The sequence below is a fragment of the Molossus molossus genome, unplaced genomic scaffold (assembly GCF_014108415.1).
Source record: "Molossus molossus isolate mMolMol1 unplaced genomic scaffold, mMolMol1.p scaffold_m16_p_6, whole genome shotgun sequence".
Classification (NCBI taxonomy): Eukaryota; Metazoa; Chordata; class Mammalia; order Chiroptera; family Molossidae; genus Molossus; species Molossus molossus.
This window is the reverse complement of record NW_023425399.1, coordinates 9828835-9856732: the sequence shown is the minus strand read 5'-3', so window position 1 is coordinate 9856732 and position 27898 is coordinate 9828835. Positions and strand designations below refer to the sequence as shown.

Here is a 27898-nt window from a genome sequence, read left to right as displayed (position 1 = left end):
CCCACGGGCTCCGTGTGACTGGCCCCCACCAGCTTGCCCATCACCCCTCCCTCTCGCTGCTCTGACATACCAAGTCACCTAAGGCCGAGCCTCTGCGACGCTGTCCCTTCACCGAAGGGTCCATCCCCAGACATCCCCCTGGCTTGCTCCCCTCCTCCCGTAGGTCTCTGCTCACATGTCCCTGCTCGATAAGCCTGCTCTGACCCCCTATGGAAACCGCACCACCCCTCCCATTTGAAGGGTGAATCCCCCCGCAGCTCCAACATGCACTGCCCCCTCATGCTGGCACCAGTAACATATTACATATTTAACTTCTTTCTATTGTTTATTAAATGTCTCCCCTGCCCCCCACCAGAATGTACAGTCCAGGAGGGCGGGAACTTTGCCTTGTTTACTGCCACGTCCCCGGAACCTAAGGCAGCGCCTGGACAGAGAAAGAAGGGGATGAGCTCGTGAGCCCTCGCGGATGGTCTCTCTGCCCTCTTCCAACCATTCATTTCAGACCTACCCAGGAGCTGACAAGGAACAGAATATCTGCAGCGGAGATGTCGCCTGAGCGCCCGGCATGCAAAGTCTCCTCCTCTTCCACCCACCCACGGGAAGTCCAGTGGGCAGCGCCTACCCACGCCCGAGGCACCAGCATTTCCTGTCGCCCTCCCGTCGCTGTGAATGGCACTTCTGGGCGCCCATCGCGCCGAAATCCCCGGCCTTGTCTTTGACTCCCACCCCACCCCCAGCAACGTACCCTAAGCCTTCCGTCTCCGAAGAGGTCTCAGATCCACCGGCTTCTGGCCATCTTGGTGACCCACCCCACCCCCGGCTCACGTCTGGGATTCGACACTCAGGGCAAAGTCCACACCGGGCTTTACCGCCAAGGGCAGCCGTGGGCACCGATGGCACGTGGGAAGCGGGAGGCCACAGAACCACCCGAGATGCGAGAGGCACCATGTCAAGAGAGCCCTGAACCCGGCGTGTCTGGGCTTTGACCAAAGACCCTGAGCCCCAAAAGAAAACGCCAAAGGTCACCCCTCCCCTGTCGCTGGGGCACATTCAGGATGCAGGACTCCGTGCCGCCCACACCCTCCAGCTGTTTGCTTTCTTGTCGTGCGGTTCCTGGGCCCGAATCCCTCTGCAGTGTTTTCCTTCCTGCCTATGATTTTGAGCCACCCTGACTCTAAGGACATGGAATTGTAACAACAGTTACATTCACTCTGCGCCAGGCGCCCTGTGGAACAACGTACGTGATCCACTCTGAATCCTCAAAACAACCTAAAGATACATTTTTTTAGCTTCATTTTGCAGGTGTGGAAACTGAGACGGAGAGAGGTTAAGTGGCTTGTCCAGGATCACCCAGCTAGGAAGTGGCAGAGGTAGGACCTGAACCAAGTAAAACAGGCTCTGGGCTGGTTTCCTGGGAGAGGGCAGTGTAGCCCAATGGTTAGACGTGCAGTGTGTTTCCCAAATGTGCAAATCTGAATTTAAATCCTGGGTCGTTTCAAGACACTCCGGACCTTAGGGTTCCCCGCATCATAGCAAACAGATGAAAATGCACCCACATCCCAAGTTAAAGACGGGTGTGTTTTGTTTTGTTTTGTTTTGGCTCGTAACATATTTTAAAGGATTTTTCTAAACTTGCTTCTGAACGCATCTGACGCCAAGAAACAATTACTTTACAGATTTGTTGGGGTTTCCAGGCCGTCACCAGGAATGTGCGACGGGGGAAAGCCCGGCCAGCAAACTGTGTTTCGAGTGGAATGCGGTTTCCATGAACGCTCACGGAAACGCTGACACAAAGCTGTAAATGTGTAAACACTTATCCGCTTGGATTTTGCTGTTGTCTCCTCATCTTGGGAGCCACTGCGTTCTTTTCACAGACTGCAAGTGAACATTCTTGTGGGCTCCCTGAAAAGTCTGCAGCACTGGGGCACCCGTCGAAAGACAGGCCCGTCTGAGTCCCGGCTCTCTGCTACGAGGCTGTGTGCCCCGGCCCAGGCACCTGGCCTCTCCGGGCCCCAGCTCCCCCAGCTGTAAGTGGGGTGGAGGACTCAGAGAGATAATGCCACGGCCCAGCCACTGCCTGGCCCAGAGGAAGCGCCCTGGAAGCCACAGAGGGCATAAGACAGGCAGACAGGAGAGTCCGCGGCACCTTGATGGAACAAGCACCTTTGGAAAGTTGCAGCAAAATCGACGCCTGGATTTCCCACACCTCTACCCAGCCCCTACCCACTGGGAACCTATGTGAAAGTAGTGATTTGGCAAGTCGTGGTAGGGGGGGTTCCGCTGACCTTGCAACCCAACTGAAATGATGTGGGGCCAGGACGAGGCCAACGTGTCCCAGTCTAGTTGCCGAGGACCATCCGGTTTTAAAACTGACTGATGAACTGATAAGTGAAATGTGGTCCATCGGTACAACACAGTGTTGTTCAGTCTTAAAGAGAAAGTAACTTCTGACACACGCCACAGCATGGATGAACCTTGAGACGTGATGCTGAGTGAAATAAGCAGACACAGAAAGACAAACGCTGGCGGTTCCACTCATACAGGGACCCAGAGCAGTCAGATCGATACAGAGAAAGTAGAAAGGCGGTTGCCGAGCGCTGGGGAGGGAGCACGAGGAGTCAGTGTTTGATGGGTTCAGGGGTTCGGCTCCACGCGATGAGGAGAGCTCTGGAGATGGACGGCGGGGATGGCTGCAGGGCAGTGTGATGTACCTACAACCAGAGGACTATGTACCTAAGATGGCTACGGTGGTCAGTGTTGTGTGTATTTTACCACAGGTGGAAAAAAAGTAAAAAGTGAAAAAGAGAAAGACCTCAAAGGACCACATCCGGGTGAGCCCTCAGTCCTGGGCAGGGCGCGAGTCGGGGGGTTCTCACCTGAGCCAGCAGCCAGTCCACCAGCTTGCTCCCCGGCAGCACCGACTTGTACGTCTTCAGGTGGTAATCGCGGTCTCTGCAGGGAGGGGAAGGGCACCGTGAGCGGCTGGGGAGCAGACCCAGCTTCCCTGCCCCAGTGCCCCGAATGCAACGTTCCCAGGCTCCGGGGCACGTCTGTCCCAAGCAGGACCCCCTTTTCACCTACAGAGTGGGGGTGCAGGAGCAGATGGCTGTAAGTCTCCTCCCGCCAGCCCAGGGGCTCTCAAGCAGGAGCAACTTGGCCCCCCAAGGAGCCCCTGGCTGTGTCTGGAGACATTTTTGGCCATCATGACCTGGCACGAGGTGAGGGTAATACTGGCATCTAGCAGGCACAGGCCAGGGATGCCCCTAAACATCCCAAATAAAGAATTATCCAGCCCAAAATGTCAACAGCACCATGACGATAGAACTGATTTACTCTGAGTAGTGAGAAAAACTCTCTATTCTTTCCTCTGTTTGTGGTTTGTTTTGTTGTTAACATTCGTGCCCTCAAAGGTGACAAACTATTCCAAAGTGACAACGCCTCTCCTCTCGAGGGCTGGTGTGGGGGAGGGACTGAGCAGGGGGGACATGCCCGCTTCTTTCTGAGGCAAATGCTCCGACCCCACCCGTGTGGCCTCTGAACCCCTGATGAGTCCTGGCAGGAAGGGTTCCGCTGACCTTGCAACCAAATTGTAATAATTCCCCAGCCTCTAAAGCCAACAGAAATGAGCTTATGTGGCCAGCTCATGCCGAGGCTGACAAGATCCAGCTGGGGAGCTCTCGGGTTTTCAGGAGCTGGGGGTGTTGGGGGGCCCTTCTGGGACTTGCAGAAGAGCAGCAGGGGAGGGTATGCGGGCGGGGGGGGGGGCAGGTCTGGAGATGAAAGTGGTTCCCAGGGCCTGGCCTCCAATGAGCCCAAAGGCCAAGGAGAACAGCCAATGCCAGGGAGGGCCCCTCCTCTCTGCTCCTCTGAGAGGTGGGAAGAGCTGTCAGGAGAAGGGGACAGAGGAACCTGCTGCTCCTGGATAAGAACCAGGTCAACCTCTCTGACCCTTCACCCACAACCATGAGCCTCGTGGTAAAGACAAGCACCAATCACTGGCATTTCTACAGCATTCACTAGGTGCCAGGCGCCATTCACACTGAATCCTCGTGACAAACCAAGAGGTGTGAGCTATTCTTAGCCCCATTTCACAGATGCAGAAACAGAGGCAAAAGAGAGTCATTACCTTTCAGCACTTGGTCAACAGACATTCACTACGCGCTACTTTGCCCTAGGCCTGCACTCTCCAATATGTGGCCATTATTCAATCAATTAACATTAACTGAAACTTAAAATCACATTCCTCAGTCTCAAGGGACTAGAAGTGACTGGACTGACGGCACAGATACAGAGCAATTCTCAGTGTGGAAAGTTCTACTGGACAGCGCTGTTCCAGAGGCCGTTCAGAGGTCTTGGGACACAGCAATGAGCAAGTTGCCTGCCCTTGGTGAGTTTATAATTCTGGGGGGTTGGGGAAGAGAGCACAGATTAAGAAATAAATATATGTCATACTGACAAGTTCAAGAAGAGAACCAATGAAGTAAGGAGAATAGTGTGTACCGATGGTGATACTTTACAAAGGTGGTCAGGGAAGGCCCTTCTGAGACATTTGAAGGAATTAAGGAAGCAAATATGCATGTATGTAAGGAAAGAGCATTTCAGGCAGAGGGAACAGCAAGTGCAAAGGCCCTGAGGTAGATCCTATTAGTATCCCCATTCCACAGAGGAAAAAGCTGAGGCACCAGGTTAAATAACTGCCCAAGGTCACACTGCCCAGGGTAACTAGCTGGCTGAGATTCAAACTCCCCACCATGCTGCAGTGTTTCCCAAAAAAAACTCACTCAGCCCTAACAACCATCAGGGTAGGTATGATTATTAGCCCCATCTGATGAAGAAGACTGAGGCTCAGTGAAGTTATCAGCCCAAAGCCACGAGCTGAGAAGAGACAGGAGTGAAACCGAAGCTTGGAGAGGTCACTTACTTGATCACGGGGGTATAGAGACTGTGCAGACGGCAGTAAAGCCTCACACCCTGCAAGGAAAAAAGGGGGAGTCTAGGATCAGGCCACATCCTTCAGGGGCCTCCAAATCCAAGCTGCTGGGAGAGGTGGCTCCTGGGAAGGAGCAGATGGGTGGGGGAGAGAGGGAAGGGGGGTTGTGGGGTCAGTGGAGGAGGAGGGAGGCCACTGGGCCATCGGCCTGCTCCGTGGAGACTGAGGGGTGAGGATGATGGGGTCAGGGTGACAGGGTCCCCACCTTGGACATGATGTCCTCCAGCTCACTCCGGGCCTTGTACGTGCCATCATCGTAGCGGAAGCGGTACATCACCTGCTCGTTCTTGAACTGGTGCTTGTCAGAAACTAGAGGGACGCAGGGGGTCGGTGAAGCAGAGCAGGCCCCCTCGACCCACGCCCACCATAATCACCCCCCAGCTGGCCAGGCTGTGTGCGAGCGAATCTCACTGAACCCTGCCCATGCCACGTGCAGGGCCCCACCGAGACCTGCAACTTGGGTGGTGAGAGGCCCAGCAATCCCCCCCGATCCAGCCTGCGTGGGGCCCATCGGGCCCAGCATCTCCTTGGAGCTGCATCGGCAAAGCATGTGTGGGGACCAAGTGTGCCGGGTGTGAGACCACTGTCAGGACGCACGGAACCATCTCGACATGGCGGCCTTGAGCCACCCTTGTGTTTCTCTCTCACTCCCCGCTTTGGAGCCATTAGCAAACCCTGTTGGCTCTTCCTTCAAAACCTTCAGAATCGGACTCTATACTCCCACCTGGTCCAAGCCACCTCCGTCTCCGGCCTGAAACATCACGGCTGCCTCCTCGCTGAGCACCCTTCAGCTACCCTCAGCTCACGGTCCAAAAGGACCCTGGTAAAGTCCGAGTCTAGGCAGGTCTCTCCTCTACTCAGAACTCAGCAGTGGCTTCACGTGTCACCCAGAGTAAAGCTAAAGACCCTACAATCCCGTGAGGTCCTGGACCTCATCCCCTGAACACTCCCCTGGTCCTGTGCCCTCTGACCTCATCTAACACTCTGCCTGCCCACTCCTGGCCTCCTTGCTGTTCCCTGAAAACGTATCCTCCCATCCTGAGTACTTCGCACTGGCTGTTCCCTCTGCCTGGAACCCCAAGGCCCCCTGGCTCTCTCCCTCTCTCAGGTGTTGGTTCCATTGTCACCTTCCCAGTGAGGCCTTCCCAACTCCCCTATTCAAAATCGAAACCCCCTCCCTAGCACTTCCCACCACCTATATACACTTTTTAAAATTTATCTTGTTTACTGTCTTTTCCCCACAACCAGAAACTTGGCCCCATGAGGACAAGAATTTTCTTCTGTCCCGTTCACGGCTGCGTGGACAGTGCCTGGCCTCAAACAAGCACTCAATAAACTTAAACCAATGGTTCTTGCCTTTTCTGAAGGAACAGACAGAAAATTCTATTCCCCTGCCCCCATCTTTCTGAGGGTACATTGCTGGTACCCTAGGGGAGGGAGTGAGCAGTTTTATAAGGGCATCCACGCTGCTGGGACCCCACTGTGCCCAGGAACAGGCGGATGCCCAGAAGTACAGCAATAGCCTGAGTCGGTGGAAACAGCATAGCGGGGGTGTGACCAAGCCCCGCCCCTTAGCCCACCCTGGCCCAGCCCCCACTCACCATGGTGGATAATGCCGTTCTCCAGCAAGGCCTGGCCCAAGTTCACTCCTTCTTCGGTCTTGCTGATCTCACCAATTTCCAGGAGCCAGGCAACAAACTCACTGCCAGGAATACACGATGTGGTTGAGAGGACCTCCAGTCCTGGGACCCCCAGAGGCCAGCACTAAGCTGACCTGGCCTCACCCACTCCTGGGAAGGCTGGCTAAACTTCCCTCGGGGCAGCAACGCTCAGGGGCCCACAGCCCTGGGGGTTGTGCTGAGGCCTCACGCTTCTCCCTACGACCAAGGCAGAGAGGTAGCTGTGACCAGACCTCAGGCTGGATGGAGGACGGATGGACGGACGGATGGATGGACGGACAGGAGCGTGAGAGAATGGGAGGGTGGACAGATGGACACATGAGTAAGTACGGAAACGAATGAAAAGTGAATGGGTAAGTGGATGAGTTCACAGAAAAATGAATGATTGGTGGTTGGCAAGACTGGGGAGTAGGGGGTGGATGGTAAGTGGAGAGATAACTGGGTAGATAGGTGGGGGAGTGTATGATGGATGGATGGACAGAAGGAATGAGAAAATAAACAAGCAGGAAGAAATAAGGGTCCAGAAAGATAACTGTGGAGAGTCAGGAGAGCTCATGGTGATCAAATCATGTCAGTCTCCTACTTGAAACCCTCCAATGGGCTTCTCCACGATTCTCAGAGCAAAACAAACAAACTCTGCCCACATGAGAACAAGGCCTGCAGAGTCTCATGATCTCATCTCCTCTGTCTTTCATTTATTATGCTTTAGTCACACCCACCATCTTCCCCTTCTTAAAAAAAATGCCAGATTCCTGCCTGCCTCAGGGCCTTTGCACTTGCTGTTCCCTCGGCCTGGAAACACTCTTCCACAGCTCTTCAGGTAGCCCTTGCTTTTCATCCTTCAAGTCTCAGCTCAAATGCCACCTCCTCAGAGAAGCCTTCCCTGACCACCTCATCAAAATCAGTCTCTTATCCCCACACAAACCATCACATCTCTTGGTTTTGCTTCCTCTTTAATACTTGTAACTGTCTGAAGTTGTACTATTTGCAGATTTATTTATGTCTACCAGCCACCTCCCCCGACCAGGATGTCATCTCCACGCTATCATATGCATGAACCAAGAAGAGGGTTTAAAACACAGGAGGGCTCAATGAATCATGTACTGAACAAATGAAGAAATGAACCATCGATCAAGAAGGAATATTCTGGGACCTGGAGGAGGACTTGGGGAGAAAGCAGTGCTCACAGGCCAGAGGAAGGCAGGCAAACCTAACGTGACTACCCCGCGGGGCAGAGGCTCAGCCAGACCCCCGCTCCTGGCTCTCGGCGGTGCGCTCGGGCCCAGCAGAGTTCAACCCACTCGAAGTCAGCAGGAAAAGGGAGAGCTGGGAACGGGGCTGTTTCCGCCTAGCAATCTGTGTTCAATGAAAGCAGGTGGCAGCTGGCCAGAGCACAGAGCTCTCCTGCTTATCGAAACCAGCTGTCCCGCCTCCAATTACAGGGCCAGAGGGGGCAGGGCTATTTTTAGCTTTCCAGGGTTTGCTGAGCAAAGACCTGCCTTGTGTGTAGGTAGTGTTGTGTGCTGAGGCATTCAGCAAATCTGGGGTGCAGGCCCAGGGGGGCGTAGAAGAAATGGATCTGTTTTGTGGAGCAGGACCAAGGTGGAGAAAACATTGCTCAGGGTCCTGCCCGCCCCCAGTGCCATTCTAAGTCCCGAACATCAGAGACAGGGAGAAAAGTCGCCAGCAGCTGAGAGCAGTGAAGAGATGCCGAGTGCCCACTCCCGGAAGCTAGAGGCTCAGCATCCGCTGCCCACCCGCGGTCCCATTGGGGGCCGCCTCCGGCACTGAGCCACGGCCCTGTGGCTGGGGGTGGGGGGCAGGAAGTACCCCACTGCAGATGCTGGGACAGGAGAAGACAGACCAGAGAACAGCAGCTGTGACTATGTTTCTGCCCTGCGGCGAGTCTTGCCCCTTATAGACGAATAAAGAGGGTTCACAGCTTGCTGGGCAAACCTGGGCAAGCCGCTGTCCCTCTCTGGGCCTCAACAGGGTCCATCTGGCAAGTGGTTCATTCAGGGGCCTTATGGATTTAACAGGTAAACTTTCTAATCATACAAAATCTTAAGCTGGGATCCAGTGTGCAAAACCAGATAAAATTCATCTCGGAAGCCGACAGTGGTTAATGGGAAGACTAAGGCATCCTATGGCTTTTCAAGAGAAGCCGGAAATCCGGCATTTCCTGTGAAATCTCCCAGCTAGTAAATGCAGATACCGAGTCCAAAGTTTTCTGAAAGCACCACGTGGCCTACGGAAAACACATCTGCGAACTGAGCTGGGTCAGTGGGGCACCATTTACCACCAATGGGGTGCAGGGAAGGGTGTTCTAGGCAGGGGGATCAGCACACACCAAGGCCCTGAGTGAAACAAGGTTAGGACACCAGAGCAGCAAGACCCAATCTTCCAGAAGGACGTGACTGGGAGCAGTAATCTGAGGACACACAGAGAAGGTCAGCCAGGTTTGGTGGTGAGTTGAAATTCAGGGAATAGGGGACTAGTTGGGAATTGTATCCCCCCTTCCTTCCTGGTCCCCAGAATCATTCACCCAGTAAACATGTACTCAGCCTATGATGCGCCAAGCCCAGTGCTGGCCACAGGGGGCACCCAGGTACGTCTTTGCAGTCTTCCTAGGAAAGCCCCCTATGAGGCCCAATGTACCTCTCCCACCAGTTCAAGAACCCCCTTGCCTATCTCTTCCATGGCCTTGAGCTCCATGAGGGTAAGGACTTGGGGGGGGGGGGTCAGTATTGTAAACTCCACTGCCTGAAGATGCTTCCTGAAGATATCTGTGGTGATGTCCGATAAATCATTGATCAGCTATTACATGCTAATACCCTGCACCTGTGCACACAGATAGACAAGACACCTCCGAACTTCCATTCGGGCAGACGTGAATAACTGAAGGACATCTGACCTCAGTCCAAGGTGAAATCAGAGGCCTTCTCCTTCCAGGCAGCCTTCCCTGAATGCCTCTGCCAGACAGACCGTCACACCCTGTCCCCCGAGCTCTAATATCTCTGACTGTCCTCACATTCAGGGCCTGCATGATGGTTCACCCTCACCTCCCGCTCGGCTTAGACTCTTTCAGTGGCTTCCCAGAGCACCTAGAGTAAAAGCTGAACCTCTCACCCTAACCTGCCTGGTCGGCCCATCAGCCCCTGTGCTGCTGCCTCCCACCCCTCCGCTACTCACTCCCTCCAGCCGCACCGACCTCCTTACTGTTCAGTTACTTACTGGAGGCTCATTCCCCCTTGGAGCTTGTGCACCTGCTGTTCCCTCCGCCAGGATGCTGTTCCCCCAGATCTTTCCATGGCTGGCTGGCTTGTCATCCAGACCTTGGTTAAAATGCTACCTCTGCTGAGAGACTCTTCCTGACTGAAACAGCACCCCATTTCCTTGCCTTATACCAACCTACTTACTTCCTTACAGCATATTCAACACTCTGAAATCCCCTTCTTCATTTGTCTTTAGTTGTATTTGTCTACTTGTCTATTTGCTGATGCCCCGACTGGCTGGCTATGGCCGTGAGGTCAGGGATCTCGCCTGTCCTGTCCACAGCTGGCAGGTAGTAAGTAAACACTGGATGAATGGGATGAATGAACGAAGAATCGATTCTGTGTCCCCAGCTAATCTGAGGATCCGAGCGGACAAATGCCATGTTCCTCCCATGACGCCTCCACAGTGATACACAGATTTACTCCTTGGTTTTTGTCATGTGGCACCTGTGAGTTCTGACTCTGAGCTGGGCAGAAACAGGCCACCCCTTAAGCCCAATACACATTTCTAGCACTCCTGCTAGCACTGTGCTGAGCAGGTCACATGCATTTTCCCACTGTGTCCGCCAACAACCCTATCCGGCACGTTTTATTCTCTCTCGTTAGTCACTGTCTAGGCTCAAAGAAGTTAAGAAACTTGCCCAGAGAAACACGGGTGGAAAGTGGGAGCTCCAGGACTTGAGTCCAAGTCTGACTCAAAGCCCACAACCCTTGCAGGTTATGAAGATAAATCAGACACTTTTTGTGTTCCTGGAGTTCCCTGCCTAGCAGTAGAGACAAACGGGGAAAGTAACTATCAAGTAAAACTGAAATGCGCTTAATAGAGATAAAAATAAATGAATGCGGCAGAGTGCGGTGGGAGAGTCCTGCATTCACGTCCCGGCGCCCCACTGTGACCTGTGCGGGACGCTGTCCCTCTCTGTGCCTCCGTGCCCCGACTCTTACAGTGGGGTTACGGCAGTCACCTGATGCACAGTGTTGTGTGAAAGTCAGAGGCACAGCCACATGCCAGCCCGGGAGCAGAGACAGCTGCTGGCTCTTTCCACCGAGGGTGCTCCTGGAGGAGGCGGCTCAGGAGCTGAGCCCCGGCAGGGAAGGAGGAGATCATGAGCCCCAGGCTGGGTGCACAGCGCAGCCATGCAAGGAGGAAAGTTTCACAAAAGTGTCCTGCAGGACAACAGGTCTTTAAGGCCCCGGTGATTACACAACAAGTTTTAATTCTGGCCCTGTTTCAAATGAGCCGTAAAAGAAATCTCCCTAATCCTTCCTGAGGACACAGAACACCCCGCTGAAGCTCTAATCGCAGACAGGTTATCCCATCCGGCTGGACTGTGCTCTCAGAGGGAAGTGGGGAGGTCCTCCGACCCCAAGGGGAGAGGGCGGAAGCAGGCCCCTCCTGAGGGAAAAACCTTCTTCCTGCCCAGGGATTAGGGATTAGCCAATGGAGACCAGCCAGGCTGTCCCTTCCCCACTTCCCATGGCCCACAGGTCTGGGGCCCACATCTCCTCTCCACCCAGGGAGCTTGAAGTTGGGGTGGCTGATCCCTGAGGGCAACAGGGTAGCCCAAATCCAGGGCATCTGGGTCACCCCTCAGGGGCCCAACCACCCCCCAAATCTCCTACCAGCTGCCCTGCCAACACAAGCCTTGAGCCATGACCAGTCTGCCCAGTTCCACACTCGATCTCCAATGGCCCGTCCAACATTGACACTTGAATGTCTACCAGGAATGTCAACTAACCCATCCAAACCTAAGCTTCAGTCTCCCAGTGTCTCTGTATCTTTCTCCAGCGGCTTCTGAGCACCACACTCGCCCCGAGGGCCTCTCACCTCTCTGCCAGCCCCCTCTCCGATGCCTTTGCTGGCCCTTCCTCCAAAGGTCATCAGGCCCCCAGACCCAGTCCCTGCCTCGTCCCTCTCTACTCATCCTCCCGATTTCATCCAGTTCTGTGACTCTAAAGACATCGAAATGCTCACATCTCCTGCACTCAGGCCCCCAACCCAGACTTTTCTCCCTGAGTCAAGCTTTTATACCCAACTAACAAGTCAACATCTCCATCCAGGTGGCCTCTGAGCTCTGTTCCCGCCCCTTGAAACCTGCTCCCCCCTTTCTCCTTCCCCTTCTCAGCAAGCAGCAACTCCCACTTTCGTGTCAACCCTCAATTACCTTTGTTCTCAGCTCACAGGCAAATGCCGTCACCTTCAAGATGACCCAGAACACAGCCATCTTCCCCCATCTCCACTGTGACTGCCCTCGTCCCAGCCACCTCTCACCTGGTCTGTGCACGGTAATGACACAGTGGCTTTTACCTGAAGCCTCTCCCAAAGCTTCTGGGGAGTAGGTGAGATATAAATGAATAATTTCTAAATAAAGTCCCTGCCCCACAGGCAATCTCCTCCCCCTACGTGGGCCACGACTTCGGGAGGTCGGGAGTCCTCGGCATTCTTATGCCCTCTCCGGAGTGTCAACCACCATGTCTAGCACACAGCAGGGTCTAAAAACCACCTGACAGTTTTACAGGGACTGCATGTCTTCTGCCTCTCCCAACCCCCAGGTGAATGCCCCTGCCCTGGATGAATGAAACCTGGGTTTAAGATCCAATCCGAAGTCAGATGCCTTAGAATGTATCCTAAGAAACCCAAAACACCAATCGCACAAATATAGGCACTACATGTTCACTGCAGCGTTACTCACAAGAGCCAAGTGCCCATCAGTGATTGGCTAAAAGTGGATAAAAAAGCTGTGATACATTTACACAATGGAGTACTACTCAGCTGTAAAAAAAAAAAAGAAGGAACTCCTACCCTTTGCAACAGCATGGATGGACCTGGAGATTATTTTGCTAAGTGAAATAAGCCAGTCAGGGAAAGAAAAATACAATATGATCTCACTTATATGTAGAATCTAATGGACAAAATTAAAACTGACAAACAAAATAGCACCAGAGGCATGGATACATGGAACAGTCTGACAGATCTCCAAGGGGTGGGGGAGGGGAGACTGGATAAAGAAGGTGAAGGGATTAGCCAAAGAACACATATGCATGGCCCACGGACACAGACAACAATGTGGTGAAGGCCAGAGGCGGGCAGGGCTGGGTGGAGTTGTGCAAAGGCGGGGAGGGGGAAATGGGAAACATCTGTAATAGTGTCAACAATAAAAAAATTTTTTTAATTAAATAAAAGATCCAATCCGGTCACACCTGTGCTCTGACCCCTTTGCTCCTTGGTTATAAAATGCAGGCAGGGGTAAAATGTCATATTAGTAGTAACTAACAGATTTCCCAAACAGAGAAATTAGAAGCCCTAAATACTGAAAAGCTTACAGAACCCTCCCCCTCCTCCTCCCTCATACGTAACTCAGGAAGGGAGACCTCACCAGACACCAACCCTGCAGACACCTTGTTCTCAGACTTCCAGCCTCCAGCACTGTGAGAAAATACATTTCTGTTGTTTAAGCTGCCCGGTCTGTGGCACTCTGTCATGGCAGCCCCAGTAGACTGATACAGAGCCTGCGTTGGCTCTTCCAGACTTTCCATCACCTCTGTAATCACCGCCTGTGTCAAACACCTCTCTGCTCAGAACATCTACAGTGGCTTCTCTGTCCCTGGGTGCTAGAGCACCATTTTTCAATCCATGGTGGACAACCTACTAGTAGCTTGTGAAATACATTTCATAGGTTTCGCTCAGGATTATTTTTTAAATGAATTAAGAAATGACTTGAGAATAGAAAGGATAGGATAGGATCAGATAGGACAGGACCAGTCAGGATAGAAAAAAAATAGAATAGAAAGAGAGAACAGATTTTCAGAGTACATTAAACAGTACGTTTGGTGACTCTTCAGCTTCATTCGTATATCACAAGGATGTGTGTACCAGGTCACAACATATAACTTATGTTTTGCAGTGAGTTATGGTCAAAAATGTTTGAAAGACCTGATATGGGGGCCCACTATCCTTCTTGAGTTCCGAGGGATTCAGGGCTTCTGCCCAGGAGGGTTCCTGTGGGGAGGGGCAGAGCTGGGAAGAACCAGGTGGGTGCAGATGGTCTGCCCACCTCCAGCCTCCAGCTGAGACCCAGGGACCCAGAAGCCAAGGTCGGGCCACTCACTTGCCGAGGAAGCACTTGGGGACGGTGCTCAGCTTTCTCCGGCGGTCCTTGATCAGGTTCACCTTCTTGTTCATCATCATGTGGTAAAGCTTCTCCCCCTTCTCCGCAATCATGACATAGGCGTCCCGCTCCATGCCCAGCTTCAGGCCTACGGAGGAGGCATAGTCAGCACCAGGGACAGCGCCCACGCTGGGGAGTGGCCGGCAGGCCTGTGGCTCCTGAAAGCTACCCCCAGCTGCCACCCACTCCTGCCCCAGCCAGCAGCCATCTACAGAGCGCTCACTGCATTGTGGTCACTGTCCTGGGCTCCTTGAAAGAACCCAGTAGGGGAGGGTGACTAATCTCCCCCATTTTATAGATGGCAAATCCGAGGCCCAGAGAAATGAGCAGTCAAACTTATACAAGCCTTCAACCTGAAGATATCTTTTCAAATTCAGAGGTTATCAGACAGCCTATTGAGATCTTCCTTCCAGCCAGGAACAGAAATCTGCCCATTTCTCTAGAAATACAATACGCGAGGACCCTGACCCAGATCACTGCCCCCCATTTTCTTTCTACTTGGACCCCGTTCACTCCTAACAATAATAGGAATGACAAACAATCACAGGAAATGCTACAAACACCTACTAGATGCCACTTACTCCTCAGGAAACCAACAAGCAAGTACCATCATCCCTATTTCACAGATGAATAAACCGAGGCCAAGAGAAATTAAGTTCTCTGTACCAGTTACCCAATGAGAAGTGGTAGAAGCAGAATTTAGACCCAGGAAGTGGGGCTCCAGAGCTGTGCTCCTGACCACAGCATGTACCACTCCCCCCGTAAATGCAGCCCAGAGAGGTCAGTTTCAACAACACCCCAATTCTAACAACCAAAGCCCTCTTAGGCCACATCCCCCTCATTATCACAGATGCTCTCCACTGACCACAACCTTCGATTCTGACCACAAAGATCCTGATCTGCCACACCCAGGCCAGGCCCCGCCCCTGAACCCTGTCCCAGGCCTGACCACACACCCAGCCCTGATCAGTTTCAGATGTCACAACCAGGGATGCATTTTAATACATTTTGATGTACTATTTAAAATCAGGAAATACAACCTTAAAATCCAGATGTCTAGCTTCTCTAGAAAAAATAGAATAAAATCAATGGATTCAGTCTTGCTGGGCCCACATTCTTGAGAGGTGACAGTGACTTGTGCTCAGGTAGAGGTAGGGATGGAGAGAAGCGGGTGGATTTGGCCTACACGTGAAAGGCGGATTTAAAAGGACTTGCTCTACTGAATTTGGGGAACAGGCTGCAACCAGAGATGACACCAAATGTGTGAATCTGAGCCTGTGAGAGAATGGAGGAACCATCGCTGAGAGGGAAGTTGATGGGATGAGCAGGTTTGGGCAGAAGGTCTGACGGAAAGAAAGGGTTCTGACTGGACACGGGAGGTGTGAGGCGTCTGTGGCACATCTGGGAGGTCAGGAGGGACTTTATGATCCTGTGTCAAATTGCCAAGTAGGGCCGAATCCAAACCTCACTCAGCAGCACTGCACCCCACTGCAGCAAGAACTTTATGCCCATATATCAGATGACATCACTGAGGTCTGGGCAGCTGAAGTAACTGCCCCAAACACACCAAGCCTCGCTTTTCCAAGTCTGGGTGACTGCACAACAGTGCCCCCCCAACCTTACCCAACCATCACATCCAGTCCCGCACTTCCTATGGAAGCTGCTCAGAGGTGCCCGGGCCCAGAGAGATTCATGACCACAGCAATGGGCAGCCCCCAAGGCCCCTCCTCCTCAATGCAGACTCGGTGAATCTCTAACACAAAGAACCCCAGGTGAGAGTAGAACCGTGGAGGGGAAAAGGCATGTAGGGAGCATCCTGGTTACCAAACCTCAAGGGTGAAGGTGCCGAGAATCCCAGGATGACCAACCGCATCAACGTGTCTTTGGGCAAGTTCTTTCCATGGGGCCTCAGTTTCACCATCTACGTAGTGGGCTAAACTAGATGACCTCCGGCGATCTGCGATACCACCAAGCTATAACCCAGTCCCAGAGCTCTATGCCCCGTCCCTAGGCACAGCCCTCGCTCTGCAGCAGCGACCAGCCTGGGGGAAGCCATACACACCCCAGGGGTCCTGGGAAAGCCCCACCAAGGCCGCCACCCTCCGGGGACGAGGAGAGGGCCCAGCCGCTCACTCTCGCGCTGCTCCCGCTCCCGGATGATGGCGTCCAGCCACTTCTGCTTCTCCTCCGCCGTCTTGGCCATGCAGACAAACCACTTGTTCTTGGCCGTGTTGTGGATCTTCCAGCCGTTGGTGACAGTGTAGCCATTGCTGTGGTAATCCGCTGGCAAAGGCAGAGGCAACGGTGTGTCAGCTGACTTGGCCACCCAACTCTGAACATTCCCGACCACACGCTTGTGAGTGAGGTGACAGGACCAGCCCCTCTGGCTCCAGAAAGACGGGGCGCCGGGGGAAGGACAGGACCAGGATTGGAGAGTTGAACTTTCTGCCCTTCTAATGTTCACTCCCTCTCCTGGCTATTCTCTGGTGGACAGGAAGATCTGCGGACCAAAACCGCTCCTCGGCCCTTGATGAGAGGGGCGTCAAGACCTCGCAGTCCGGGCATAAATGCAGGACTGACTCTAGGGGAGACATCTGCCCGGAGCCCCGGAGTGCATCCCCGCCTCCCTGCCCATCTCACTCAGGTCCTTGGGCAGCTTGAAACCCTAGTGCCAGCCAGACAACACCAAGGCGTGGGCCCTCGCGCAGCCTGCTGGGTTGGCACTGGCAAATCTCTTTGAAAACAGGCTGACGTTATCCAGGGAAGTTGATTCAGGTACTGCCTGTACCCGGAACCGGAGGAGGGGGCCACAGGTTTCCTGAGATGGTCCAAGGGGTCTGTGGCTCAAAACCAATTAACAACCCCTGCCCTAGACGAGGTCAAGGACACATACCCTACGAGGCTAACCCAAGCCCTGGCCAGTTTGGCTCAGTGGTTGGAGCGTCGACCTGCGGTACAGAGAGACCCGGGTTCAGTTCCCGCTAAGGGCACGTACCTGGGTTGCAGTTTGTCCCTGGTCCTGGTTGGTCGTGTGGGTGGCAGCCACTCGATGTGTCCCTTCACATCGATGTTCCTCTCTCTCCCTCCCACTCTATCTGAACAAAATGGAAAAAATGTCCTCGGGTGAGGATAAAAAAAAAAGAGGCTAACCCAAGAACGCTCACAGCGCCACTGTTCATAATGGTCGACAGCGGAAACAACCCAAATGTCCATCACCAAAGGAATGGGTAAACCGTGGACTGGTCATGCGACAGAATAGTAAACAGCAGAGGAAACCAAAAGGTAGACAGAACCACGTGCAGAAACACAAATGGATCTCACCAACATGAGGTTGGGAGAACAAAGCAAGATGCAAAAGAATGTTTGGTGTTTTATGACCATACAGTGTACAGATGATGTACTGTGGAACCGTGCACCTGAAACGTATAATCCTGTTAACTGGATTAAAAAATCCAACAGGTCAAAACTAAAAAAAAAAAAAAAAATTAATAAATAAAAATAAATACATATTTAAAGCCATTAAATAGCTATATAATATCGTCACTTAAATAAGATTTTAAAACAGATACATTATTAAAATATTTGGTAATGCATACTCAGAGGTAAAAATATTTTTAAAAAGGAAGAAAATGACCGTCACAAAATTCGGAAGTGGTTACTTCTGAGAGGAAGGAGGTTACTTCTAGAGGAAGGGGTGCTGCTCGGGCGGGGTGTGGGAGGGGCTTCCCGGTGCAGGTAGGGTTTTACTCGTTAACTTGAACGGTGACTATCCAGGTATTCATCTTTTGTGCACAAGTTTTAGGCCTCTTTCTGTCGGTAGGTTCCGTTTCAAATAGAAGAAAGAAACGAACTGAAACAGAGGTGCCAGGGAGCAGGTGACTGGGCTCAGGCAGGGCTGGGGGGCAGGGCCTACCTGTCCCATCCTCCACGTTCTCCACCTCCATGACTTCAGTGTTGATGCGGCCCCTGAAGATGTAGAGGGAGCCGTTGATGGATTTGGTCCTTTTGGTGGATTTCTTGCCCCCGGTGACCCTGAAAGACAGTGGGAGGTCAGCACCCCCATGCCTTCCTCGGCTCACGTGTCTTCAGCAGAGCCGAGGAAGACGTGACAGGGAGAGGCGCCGGGGGGAGGGGCACTGTGCCGGGGTCGGGAGCACGGGCTCCTGGCTGGTGGCGGCGTGACTTCCCCAGTCCCGGCCAGTTTCCTCGTTTGGAAAATGTGCGAGTAGCTTTGCTGACCTCACAGAGCTACTTTTCAGCTAACAGGGGACAAGAAACTAACAAGAAGTAACAGAAACCCATTCTTTTGGCTAGAAAATGAGTAGAGGCTCCCCACGTGTCTAACGAACAGGTACTTCCTGAGACAAGACCAGAGCAGAAAAGAGCTCGGAGTAGGCAGCCCATCCATCCGTCATCTACATCCACTTCCCACGATTCACTCAATCACTCAGTTTGAACTCTGCAGCTCGCCCATTCGGTTGCTCAACAAACATCTGACCAGTTTGGGAGAATACCAAGCTGGAACCCAGGGCAGTCCCTCGCTCATGCATTCGGCAAGCTCTAAGGGAACACCAGGCACACTCTTTACATGCTGGGGCTTCAGCTGAGAACCAAACCTGTCTCTGAGGACTCATCTCCCAATACAGGGAGCGGGCACAGAGACAGACTAGAAGAAGCCACACCCTCATTATGTCAGAAGCGCTAAATGCTACAGTTAAAATAAAGCAGAGAATGAGCCCTCTGAGCTCGAAGGCCACTCTGTGTTCTGCTCCATCAGGTGCGTGATGTTCACCAAGAATGAGCTGTGTTTGTTTCCCAGCCTATCTGCCTGACGCGCACCTGTCACTGCAACCGAGTAAAGCAAATACGATACAAGCTGAGGACGTATGCATGGAAAGACAGTCATCTCTCTGAAAATTAAGTTGAGTGTTTCAGAAAGACTGGATAAAGGTAAGTTGCTTTTGGGTGAAGAATGAACTTAACCTCTAAGAAGAAAGAGGCTTAGCTGTATACAAAAAAAAAAGTTTAGCCCTGGCCGGTTTGGCTCAGCGGTTAGAGCGTCGGCCTGCGGTCCCGAGAGACCCGGGTTCAGTTCCCGCTAAGGGCACGTACCTCGGTTGCAGTTTGTCCCCGGCCCTGGTTGGTCGTGCAGGTGGCAGCCACTCGATGTGTCCCTTTCACATCGATGTTTCTCTCTCTCTTCCTCTCTCCCCCTCCCACTCTACCTGAACAAAAATAGAAAAATGTCCTCAGGTGAGGATTAAAAAAAAAAAAAAAAAAAGTTTAATAAATGTGTGTATAGCCCTGGCTGGTTTGGCTCAATAGTTAAGAGCGTCGGCCTGCGGACCAAAGAGTCATGGGTTCAATTCCGGCCAAGGGCACATACCTCGGTTGTGGTTCATGCCTGGTGCTCATCAGGGTCATGCGGGAGGCAACCAATTGATCTCTCACATTGATGCTCCTCTCTCTCTCTCTCCCTTCCTCTCTCTCTAAAAAAAAAAATCAATATAAATATATTTTTTTAAAAGTATAATATCCATACAGAAAAAATTGCCCACAGAAATATGGCTCAATTAACTTTTACAAAGTGAACACACCTGTATAACTATTTTAGCACCCCCTAAAACTCCCCATCGTGCCCTCCTCCGGTCACTAGCCCCCCTTCCTGGCCTCACAATGGTAACCCCCATCGTGAAGTGTAAACCTGCGGATTCACCTTGCCTGTTCTGAACTCCACATACATGGGGTCACAAAGGTAATGGTGATGGACATCTGGGTTGTCCAGTCTGGTGCTGCTGGGAATGTTCTCGTGTGTGTCTTATGAAGAAAATGTGCGCCCATCTCTGGGTCATCTACCTAGAAGCTGACCTGCACGTGGTTGGCTTTACTAGACAGATCCAGGCTGTTTTCCAAAACAGCCCTACCAATTCTCCCACCCCTAGTAGAGTAGGCACATTCCAGTTGCTCCACATCCTCCGCAACTGACATTTAATTTCCGTTTTGGCCATTCTGTTGGACATATAGTAGTGTCTCATTAAGCATTTCACTTGTTGCCCTGGCTGGTTTGGCTCAGCAAATGGAGCGTCAGCCTGCGGACCAAAGAACCACAGGTTCGATTCCAGTCAAGGGCATGTACCTCTGTTGTAGTTTGGTCCCTGGCCCTGGTCAGGGTCATGCGGGAGGCAACAAATCGATGTGTCTCTATCACATCAATGTTTTTCTTTCTCTCTCTCTCTCCTCCCTCCCTCCCTATCTGAAGATAAATGGAAAAATAAAAATGTCCTCAGGTGAGGATTAAAAAAAAAATTTCACTTGTAATCCCCTGATAAGTAATGAAGCCAACACCTTTTCATGTTTATTGACCACATGGTATCTTCTTTGGTGAAATGACTGTCCCTTCACCATTTTTCTGTCACACTGTCTGTCTTTTTCTTCCTTTTTTTTTTTTTAATTCTCACCTGAGGACATTTTTCCTTTTGCTCAGATAGCGTGGGAGGGAGAGAGAGGAAGAGAGAGAGAAAGATAAACATCGACGTGAAAGGGACACATCGAGTGGCTGCCACCCGCACGACCAACCAGGGCCGGGGACAAACCGCAACCAAGGTATGTGCCCTTAACAGGAACCGAACCCGGGTCTCTCTGGACCGCAAGCCAACGCTCTAACCACTGAGCCAAAACGGCCAGGGCTGTTTGTCTTTTTCTTAATGATTTACAGCAGGAGTCAGCAATTTTTTTCTGAAGAGGGCCAGACAGTAAACATTTTTGGTTTTGCAGGCATTAATTTGGCTTGTAGGACTTCTTCGTATATAGTCTGCCTATGAGTCCTTCCTCAGTTATAAGGTTTATAAAGACCTCCTAGTCTGTAGCTTAGCTTTTTATTTTCCTCATGGTGTCTTTAGATGAACAGATCTTCATATTAATGCATTCTGATGACTCTATTTTCCTTCATAACTATATTTTTTTGTCCAATTTAAGAAATGTTTGCTTCTTTCCTCCTATGCCTTCCTCCAGAAGCTTTGTTTTACTTTGCGCATTTAAATCTATGATCCATCTGAAGATTTTTGTCTATTTCATAAGGTGAAGGTCAGGCTCATTTCCCCCCATTGGATATCAAACTGACTCAGCACCATGTACTGAACTGCATTGGCACTTTTGTGGAAATTCAAATGATCGATTATATGTGGGTCTACGTCTGGACTCGCTATTCAATTCCATTCATCGATTTGCCTCTTTTTAAAAACACCAAAACCATATCTTTTTTTTTTTTTTTTATTTTAATCCTCACCCAAGGATATGTTTTTTGATTTTTTAGAGAGGAAGGGAAGGAGGGAAAGAGAGAAAAACATCAATCGGTTGCCTCCTGCATGCACCCCAACCAATGATCAAACCCACATCCTATGTGCCCTGACTGGGAATCGAACCCACCACCTTCTGGTTTATAGGATGATGCTCCCACCAACTGAGCAACCAAGCCAGGGCCCAAGACCGCATCTTAATTGCTGCAGCTTTATAGGAAGGCTGGTATCAGTAATACAAGTCCTCTAGCTTTGGTCCCTCTCCAAAATTGTCCATTTTTGTGTTCCCATGTAAATTTTACAATCATGTACACGTACATACGCACAACCTCCCTCCTGGAATTTTTGTGGGAATTACACCAAGGTTCTGGCCAAAGTATGAGGACAGATGGAAAAGGACCTGCTGATGAAGTGCGTGTGGGGATGACGTGGGTCCGAATCAAGGGGCAGCTGGGCAAGTGGTGGTGCCACGGCCTGAGGAGGAGGAAAGTCTCGGAGGAAAAGGCTCGGAGCAGGAGTCGTGACGAAGATAAAGCATCTTGCTCGAAAAACGGTTTAACGTGACTGTGAGCTGTGTGACGCACGCAAATGAAGGTAAAGATTGCTCTTCCTTCTCCTTTACAGACATGCACCAGGCCTTCTCTAACCACTTTACATGTTTCATCTTCCTTTATCTACAAAAACTACCCTCTGAGGCTTGCGTCCCCATTTCATAGCTAGGAAAACAGAGGCACAAAGAGCTGACACTGCAAGGTAATGGCCTTAACCACTGCCTGCTGCTGCCTCCTCCAAGATGCCGAGCAGCAGCCAGTTGATACGTCTGAGACTCAGCTCTCCCGACTCTGTTTCCCCTCCTGAAGAACAGGGAGGCAGGCTTTGAAAACACTCCCTTCCACTCTGACATCCAAGGAGCCTCTCCTCTTGAATTAGACCAGAAACACTGAGTCAGAGACCTCCCCTGACCCATGTCCCAGACGGGTGGTGCCCTGAGTGACCCAGGAGAAGACAAAACAGTCGGCAGACACCTAGCTGTGTCAGGCATTTCCTGTGACCACATGACAGCCGGGCCAGTTGTTCCATCCACCACTGCCCAATCCCTCCGGGAGCTCTGAGCCCAGTCCTCTGGCTCGTGATCCAGAGGCAGGAACAGTGGCCACCTGCCAGGTTCTCTCAGGAGACAGATGTGCCCTCTCCCTCCACCCGCCCGGCTCGCTTGCAGAACTGGCTGAATGGCCTTCAGAGAGCTCACGGCAGCCCCAGGGCAGCCAGAGAAGGCCCACGTGGAATCCAGTGAGCTCAGAACCAGCTGCTCTGCTCTGACAGGTACAGCCACGCCGTGAAGCATGGCCTGCACCGGGGCAGACACAGCTGACGCGAGCAAACTCAGCCACAGCTGGGAGCAGGTCAGAGGACTGAAGAAACAGTTTTCTACACTCCAGTGTTCTGGGACAGGTGTCTGCTGCAGACAGCCCGGGTCGGGGGGCGGGGGGCGGGGAGGGGAGGGGTGGGTGCTGCAGTGGCCTTGGCACCGCCAAAGGGCTCTCGGGAAGGCCTCAGGGAGAACAGGCAGGGAGGAAGGAGAGGAGGACACTGATGGGGGGACAGGAGGACATGAGACAGACACAGACACACCTACTAGAGTGGGCAGGCATAAACTGTCAAATGAGGAGACATGCTGACCCAGCCCCTGCCAGATGGTGAGAGAGGGAGACGAAGCCCTCTAGCGAGAAGGACCCAGCCCAGAACAGGGAGGAAAGGGCAGAGGGGAAGGGGCCTGTGGTTGATGCACCTACCATGTGCCAGGTGCTGCACCTGTGGGATGGCACTGACCAGGAACCCAACACGTGCAGAGGGAAGAGAACAGTAGCAGCGAGAGCAGCTGTCCCTTATTTTGTGCCCTTTCTATGTGCCAGGCACACTTAGCACATTCATCCTTCACGATGACTCTGGGGTGCATAGGACAGTTCACCCTATTTTACAGATGAGGCAACTGAGGCAAAGAGAGGCAAAGTCACAGACCTAGAGAAACCGCTGAACAGGGTTTCAATCAGAAGGAGCTGGGCTCTTACCCAAACGCTACTGTAAGAAGAGATCTATCATCCCCATTGTACAGAAGAGAAAAGTGAGGCTCAGAGAGGTCCAGCTGGAAGAGGAAGACAATGAGAAGCCCACACGTGCACGGAACACCCATTGTTCACCCTGCGGAAAGTTCCTCCCCACAACCTTAGGAGGCCGGCAGAAACAGCCAAGGAAATGAGGCTCCGACAGTAAGTGACAAGCCCAGACCAAAAGGAAGTTGGAGGTAATGCTGACAGCAGGGCCCAGAGTCTGCACCTCCCCTCAGCCTTAGCTTTCGCTAGCTAAAGGAGTCAAGTCTCTAGAAAGTCACTGTTTCATCCCTAAAACAAAGTGAACAGGAAGCAGAATTCAGAAAGGGCTGCATTGGCCAGTTGAGATGGCCCTCTACCTGCTGAGCAAAAAAACTAAACGGCAAGAATCTCTCAGCCTACCATCTATCCACCTACCCATCCCACCTACGCATGCCCCATCCCTCTGTGTCCTAATTTTCCCTCTCTCCAGTCATCCATCCATCTGTCCACTCAGTCATCCAATCATCCGACCCTCCATACCAGAGTTCACCCCGGCAAGTACTATCCATCCACCAACACACCCATCTAACTGAGCATCGATATCCACTAACCTCCGAACCACCAGCACCGACCCACCCTCCAATTCATTCGTAACAAACCATATACTGAAGCCCCAACTCACCATTCATCCCAACACACCTCTGCCAGCTCACCGTGTTTTCATATCCGTTTCTCCAGCCACACAAACAGCCATACATTCCCCCAACTTTCCATCCGTCCCTCTGTCCCACCATCTCCTGCACCTCCAACCACTCACTCACTCACCTATTCATTCATCTATTCATAAATCAGGTCAGACATCCATCCAATCTCTCCCTCTCTGCCTCCCTTTATCCGCCATCCACTCTTCTTTCAAACCTCCAACCACCCATCTGTGCCCCCACCTCTGCCCACACCGCCCATCATGCACACCTGCGCCCACCACTCATCTCCCCGTCCGCTCACTCCCAGACTCTACAAAGTGCAAGAGGCTCCAGCGAAAGATGCAAAGATGACAATGACACTGTCCCTTCCCTCGTACAGCCTAACAGAAGAGCCTCCTCCCCTCAGACCCTTCACCTTGGATCTTAGAATCCCAGAATGTTGGTGTCACAAAAAACTTTCAAACGTCCATGATGGTCTCATCCCGCACTCACGTGTGGGACTGAACACTGAAAACATGGCTAGTCCAAACTGAGCTGCGTGGTAAGTGCAACATACGAGTGGGCCAAACGTAGGTTTACAGTTGTTTGAATGGAAAAGAACACAATAATTTATAACTAATACAAGAGTGAACTCTGTGTTTCGCATACTCGCGACTGTAAACCTACTTTTGCCCCACCCTGTACATACCACGCTTTGAAGATTTAGTGTACATTTTTTAAAAGAATGCAAAATATCTCTTGAATAATTTAATAAAATATTACATTAAAATGATAATATTTGGGGACATAATAGAATAAATAAAATATAATATTTAAATTCATTTTACTGGTTTCCTTTCACTTAATGTGGCCATTTTAAATGACCACATTAATTTTTTTTCTTTTTATTGATTTGAGAGAGAGAAGAAGGGAGAGGGAGAGAAATAGAAACATCAATAAGAGAGAACATCAACTGGCCGCCTCCTGCACGCCCCCCACTGGGGATCGGGCCCACAACCTGGGCATGTGCCCTGACCGGGAACCGGCGACCTCTTGGTGCAGGGGTCAACGCTCAACCACTGAGCCACACCGGCCGGGCAAGGAACCACATTAAATTTTAAATAATTTATGTAGCTCATGTTACATCTCTATTGGACAGTGTTAACCTACAACGAACCCCACAACCAGAAGAGAAAAGGGAGACCCAGAGAGGAATGTCGTCACCATGAGAAGCTGCAGGATTCGAACCAGTCCCGGCTGCCTGGCCCACGGGGCACCCTGCCCCCAGCAGCTCACCTGGATTTCCGCTTGCAGTAGACGAGGAGGTTGTCAAAGAGGAAGAAGGCCCTCTCCTGGATGTTGCCTGCGGAGATTTTTAACAAAGTCCCTTGCAGGAGGAGCTGGGTGCAGATGTCCGTGAGGTTGGAGCCCTGGGAGAGGGGCAGGGGGCACAGTGAATGCGATGGCAAGTCCAGAACACTTGGGGATATCCCGTTCCCTCCCCGAGACAGAACCTACCACCGCCTCCCTCACAGCGCAAACTCAGAACACACCGCAAGCCTGTCGGCAGGCAGAAAACCAGGCAACCTGACCAGTGGCTTCCACTGAGCGAGCCAGAGCAAGGCTGGGGAGAGCGTATGCAGGGGACCGTTTCAGAGTGGCACTCGGGGCTCAGAGATGAAAGGACTCACGCAGTCAGACAGCCCTGGTCAGCATCTAGTTTTGTTTTGGGGGGTTTTTTGACCTATGAATTCCTCCTTATTTAATTACGTCTTGACTTGTTATTCCATCTCCCCCACTTCCATAAAAAAACAGGAGGCATTAGCAAACATTTGTCAAGCATTTGCCACTGTATTCCCAGCACCTCCCACTGTCGGCACACAGTAGGTACTCAAATGCTGCAGAACAGGTGACAGACGCAATGTGAACACCGTCGAGGCAGGATTCTGAGAGCACTCCTAGCTACAGATATGAGTCTGATGGGAACGGCTCCCAAGCTCCGCCTGATGGCCTACGCTAAGTGACAGGCGTGGGGTGGCTACGCCGTTAAGCGTGCATGAAGTTCACTGAAATTCTGTGCGGGTCAGGGCAATGCAGTCAGGAGAGGCATCAGGGACAAGTGAGGCGGCCTGGGAGGAGGGCTGGAAAAGAGAGGCTGAGGGTGAGGATGGGGGAAGGTCCCTACAGGGAAGAGTCCTCAGAGCCAGGGATCACACAGGTCCGTCTGGGGCTCTGGAGGGGACCAAGGTGGCAGAGAGATCCCAAAGTACAAACAGAGACGCTAGAAACAGACCCAGGAGGGCTCAGAATGCCAGCTCAGGCAGCCCCTGACTGTCCCCCAAATCCTTGCTCCTCTTCTGTCCCAGGAATGGAGTTTCAGTGGGCACCTGGCTGCCCAAACACAGACTCCATTTCCCAGCATCCCTTGCGCCAGGCGTGGTCTTGTGACTAAATTATGGCCCGCGTGCCTCACTTCCACATCATTTCCTTGAAGGAAAATTCTTCCCCCTGTTCTTCCTCCCCCCTTCCTTCTTGCCACCGGCTGGAAGCGGATGGTGGAAGGAGCCTGGGTCCCCATGGAGCAGAGCTGCCCCACCCCCAGCCTGCACTGCTGCTGAGAAACAAACCTTTATCTCGCTGACGCCCCTGTCTATCTTTCTTACAGCGGCTCATCATGCACTTTCACTAACACACCGAGACAAGGACACAGGCACCACTGACAGCTGCGCCGAAGGTGCTCCTGACACCGAACCCCAGGATTGGTACATAACAGCAGTGTCTGATGGGAGATTCATTCGACAGAACTGCTGGTTGCAATGAAGAGAGAAACAAAGAGACATGATGCTGTCTGGACATGAACTTGGGGACGGAAGAGGGAGAAATGTTCACAGAACCTCCTTCCTCAAACACTCAGCACCCAGAACAACAAGGCGTTCAGGCCCCAGTGAGATCCACTGACTCGATTATTTCTGAGACCCAATAAGGGGAACTGGTTTAGACAACGCAGAAATCAAGCTGTTGGGTGACTGCCCACTGTGGTCTCCCCTGCTGCTGTTAGAGCTGGTGTGCTCTGTGCCGTGGCCCAGCCGGGAACAGAAAATCCATTCACCCCACAATGCCAGAGACACCTCTGGGGCCCACTCGGGGTTCTGGGAAACCAGTTTCTTTGTGGTCACGAGCTGTGCTGCCCAGGACAGGAGCACACAACCACCAGCAGAAATCACACCCTGGCTGCTGACATGCCGCCCACAGTACCCCAGGTTGAAGTGAGCCTGCTGCAGACCTCGAGATCCTTGCAAACAGGGTGAGTGTGACTCCCTGGGTCATGAGGCTCCATCAGTGGCCCCTGGGCCAGCGCCAAGCACACAGAAGTGCGGCAGCTTCTCAAGAGACCGGGTACTTCCCTGTCTCCTCCCCTCGCCCCGCTCGTGCTGACCCACCAGCCCCTCAGGATCCACAGGGGGATTTTAGTTGCCTGCATGTGAATCTGGTACCTGGCCCACCTTGCAGGCCCCAGAACCCCAAGGTCACACAGGCCTAGACCTAACCCTCTGTCAGTGTCGGGGAACCACAGAGACGCTGCCTCTCCAGCCCTGGCTGGTGACCACCCCGCACACTGCATCTGCACAATGCCAAGGGTGCTACAAGGGTGCTCCCCAGAACCCTTGAACCCAGGTCGGGGTGGTGCTATGGATCAGATACACAGGGAAGAGGCCA

At 52.2% G+C, this 27898-nt stretch overlaps 1 protein-coding gene across 1 annotated transcript in view; it reads right to left on the bottom strand.

The window, feature by feature from the left end:
• The window catches only part of PREX1 (phosphatidylinositol-3,4,5-trisphosphate dependent Rac exchange factor 1), a 178756-nt gene that overhangs the window by 40871 nt on the left and 109987 nt on the right, over window positions 1-27898 (bottom strand). Inside the window, exons 7-14 of the mRNA XM_036245523.1 lie at window positions 25478-25611; window positions 18027-18145; window positions 16247-16396; window positions 14054-14201; window positions 6592-6692; window positions 5196-5299; window positions 4922-4971; window positions 2877-2952 (exon numbers count right to left, since the gene is read on the bottom strand). Of these exons, the coding sequence (XP_036101416.1) occupies window positions 2877-2952; window positions 4922-4971; window positions 5196-5299; window positions 6592-6692; window positions 14054-14201; window positions 16247-16396; window positions 18027-18145; window positions 25478-25611 (882 nt within the window). The remainder of the gene's footprint in view (window positions 1-2876; window positions 2953-4921; window positions 4972-5195; window positions 5300-6591; window positions 6693-14053; window positions 14202-16246; window positions 16397-18026; window positions 18146-25477; window positions 25612-27898) is intronic.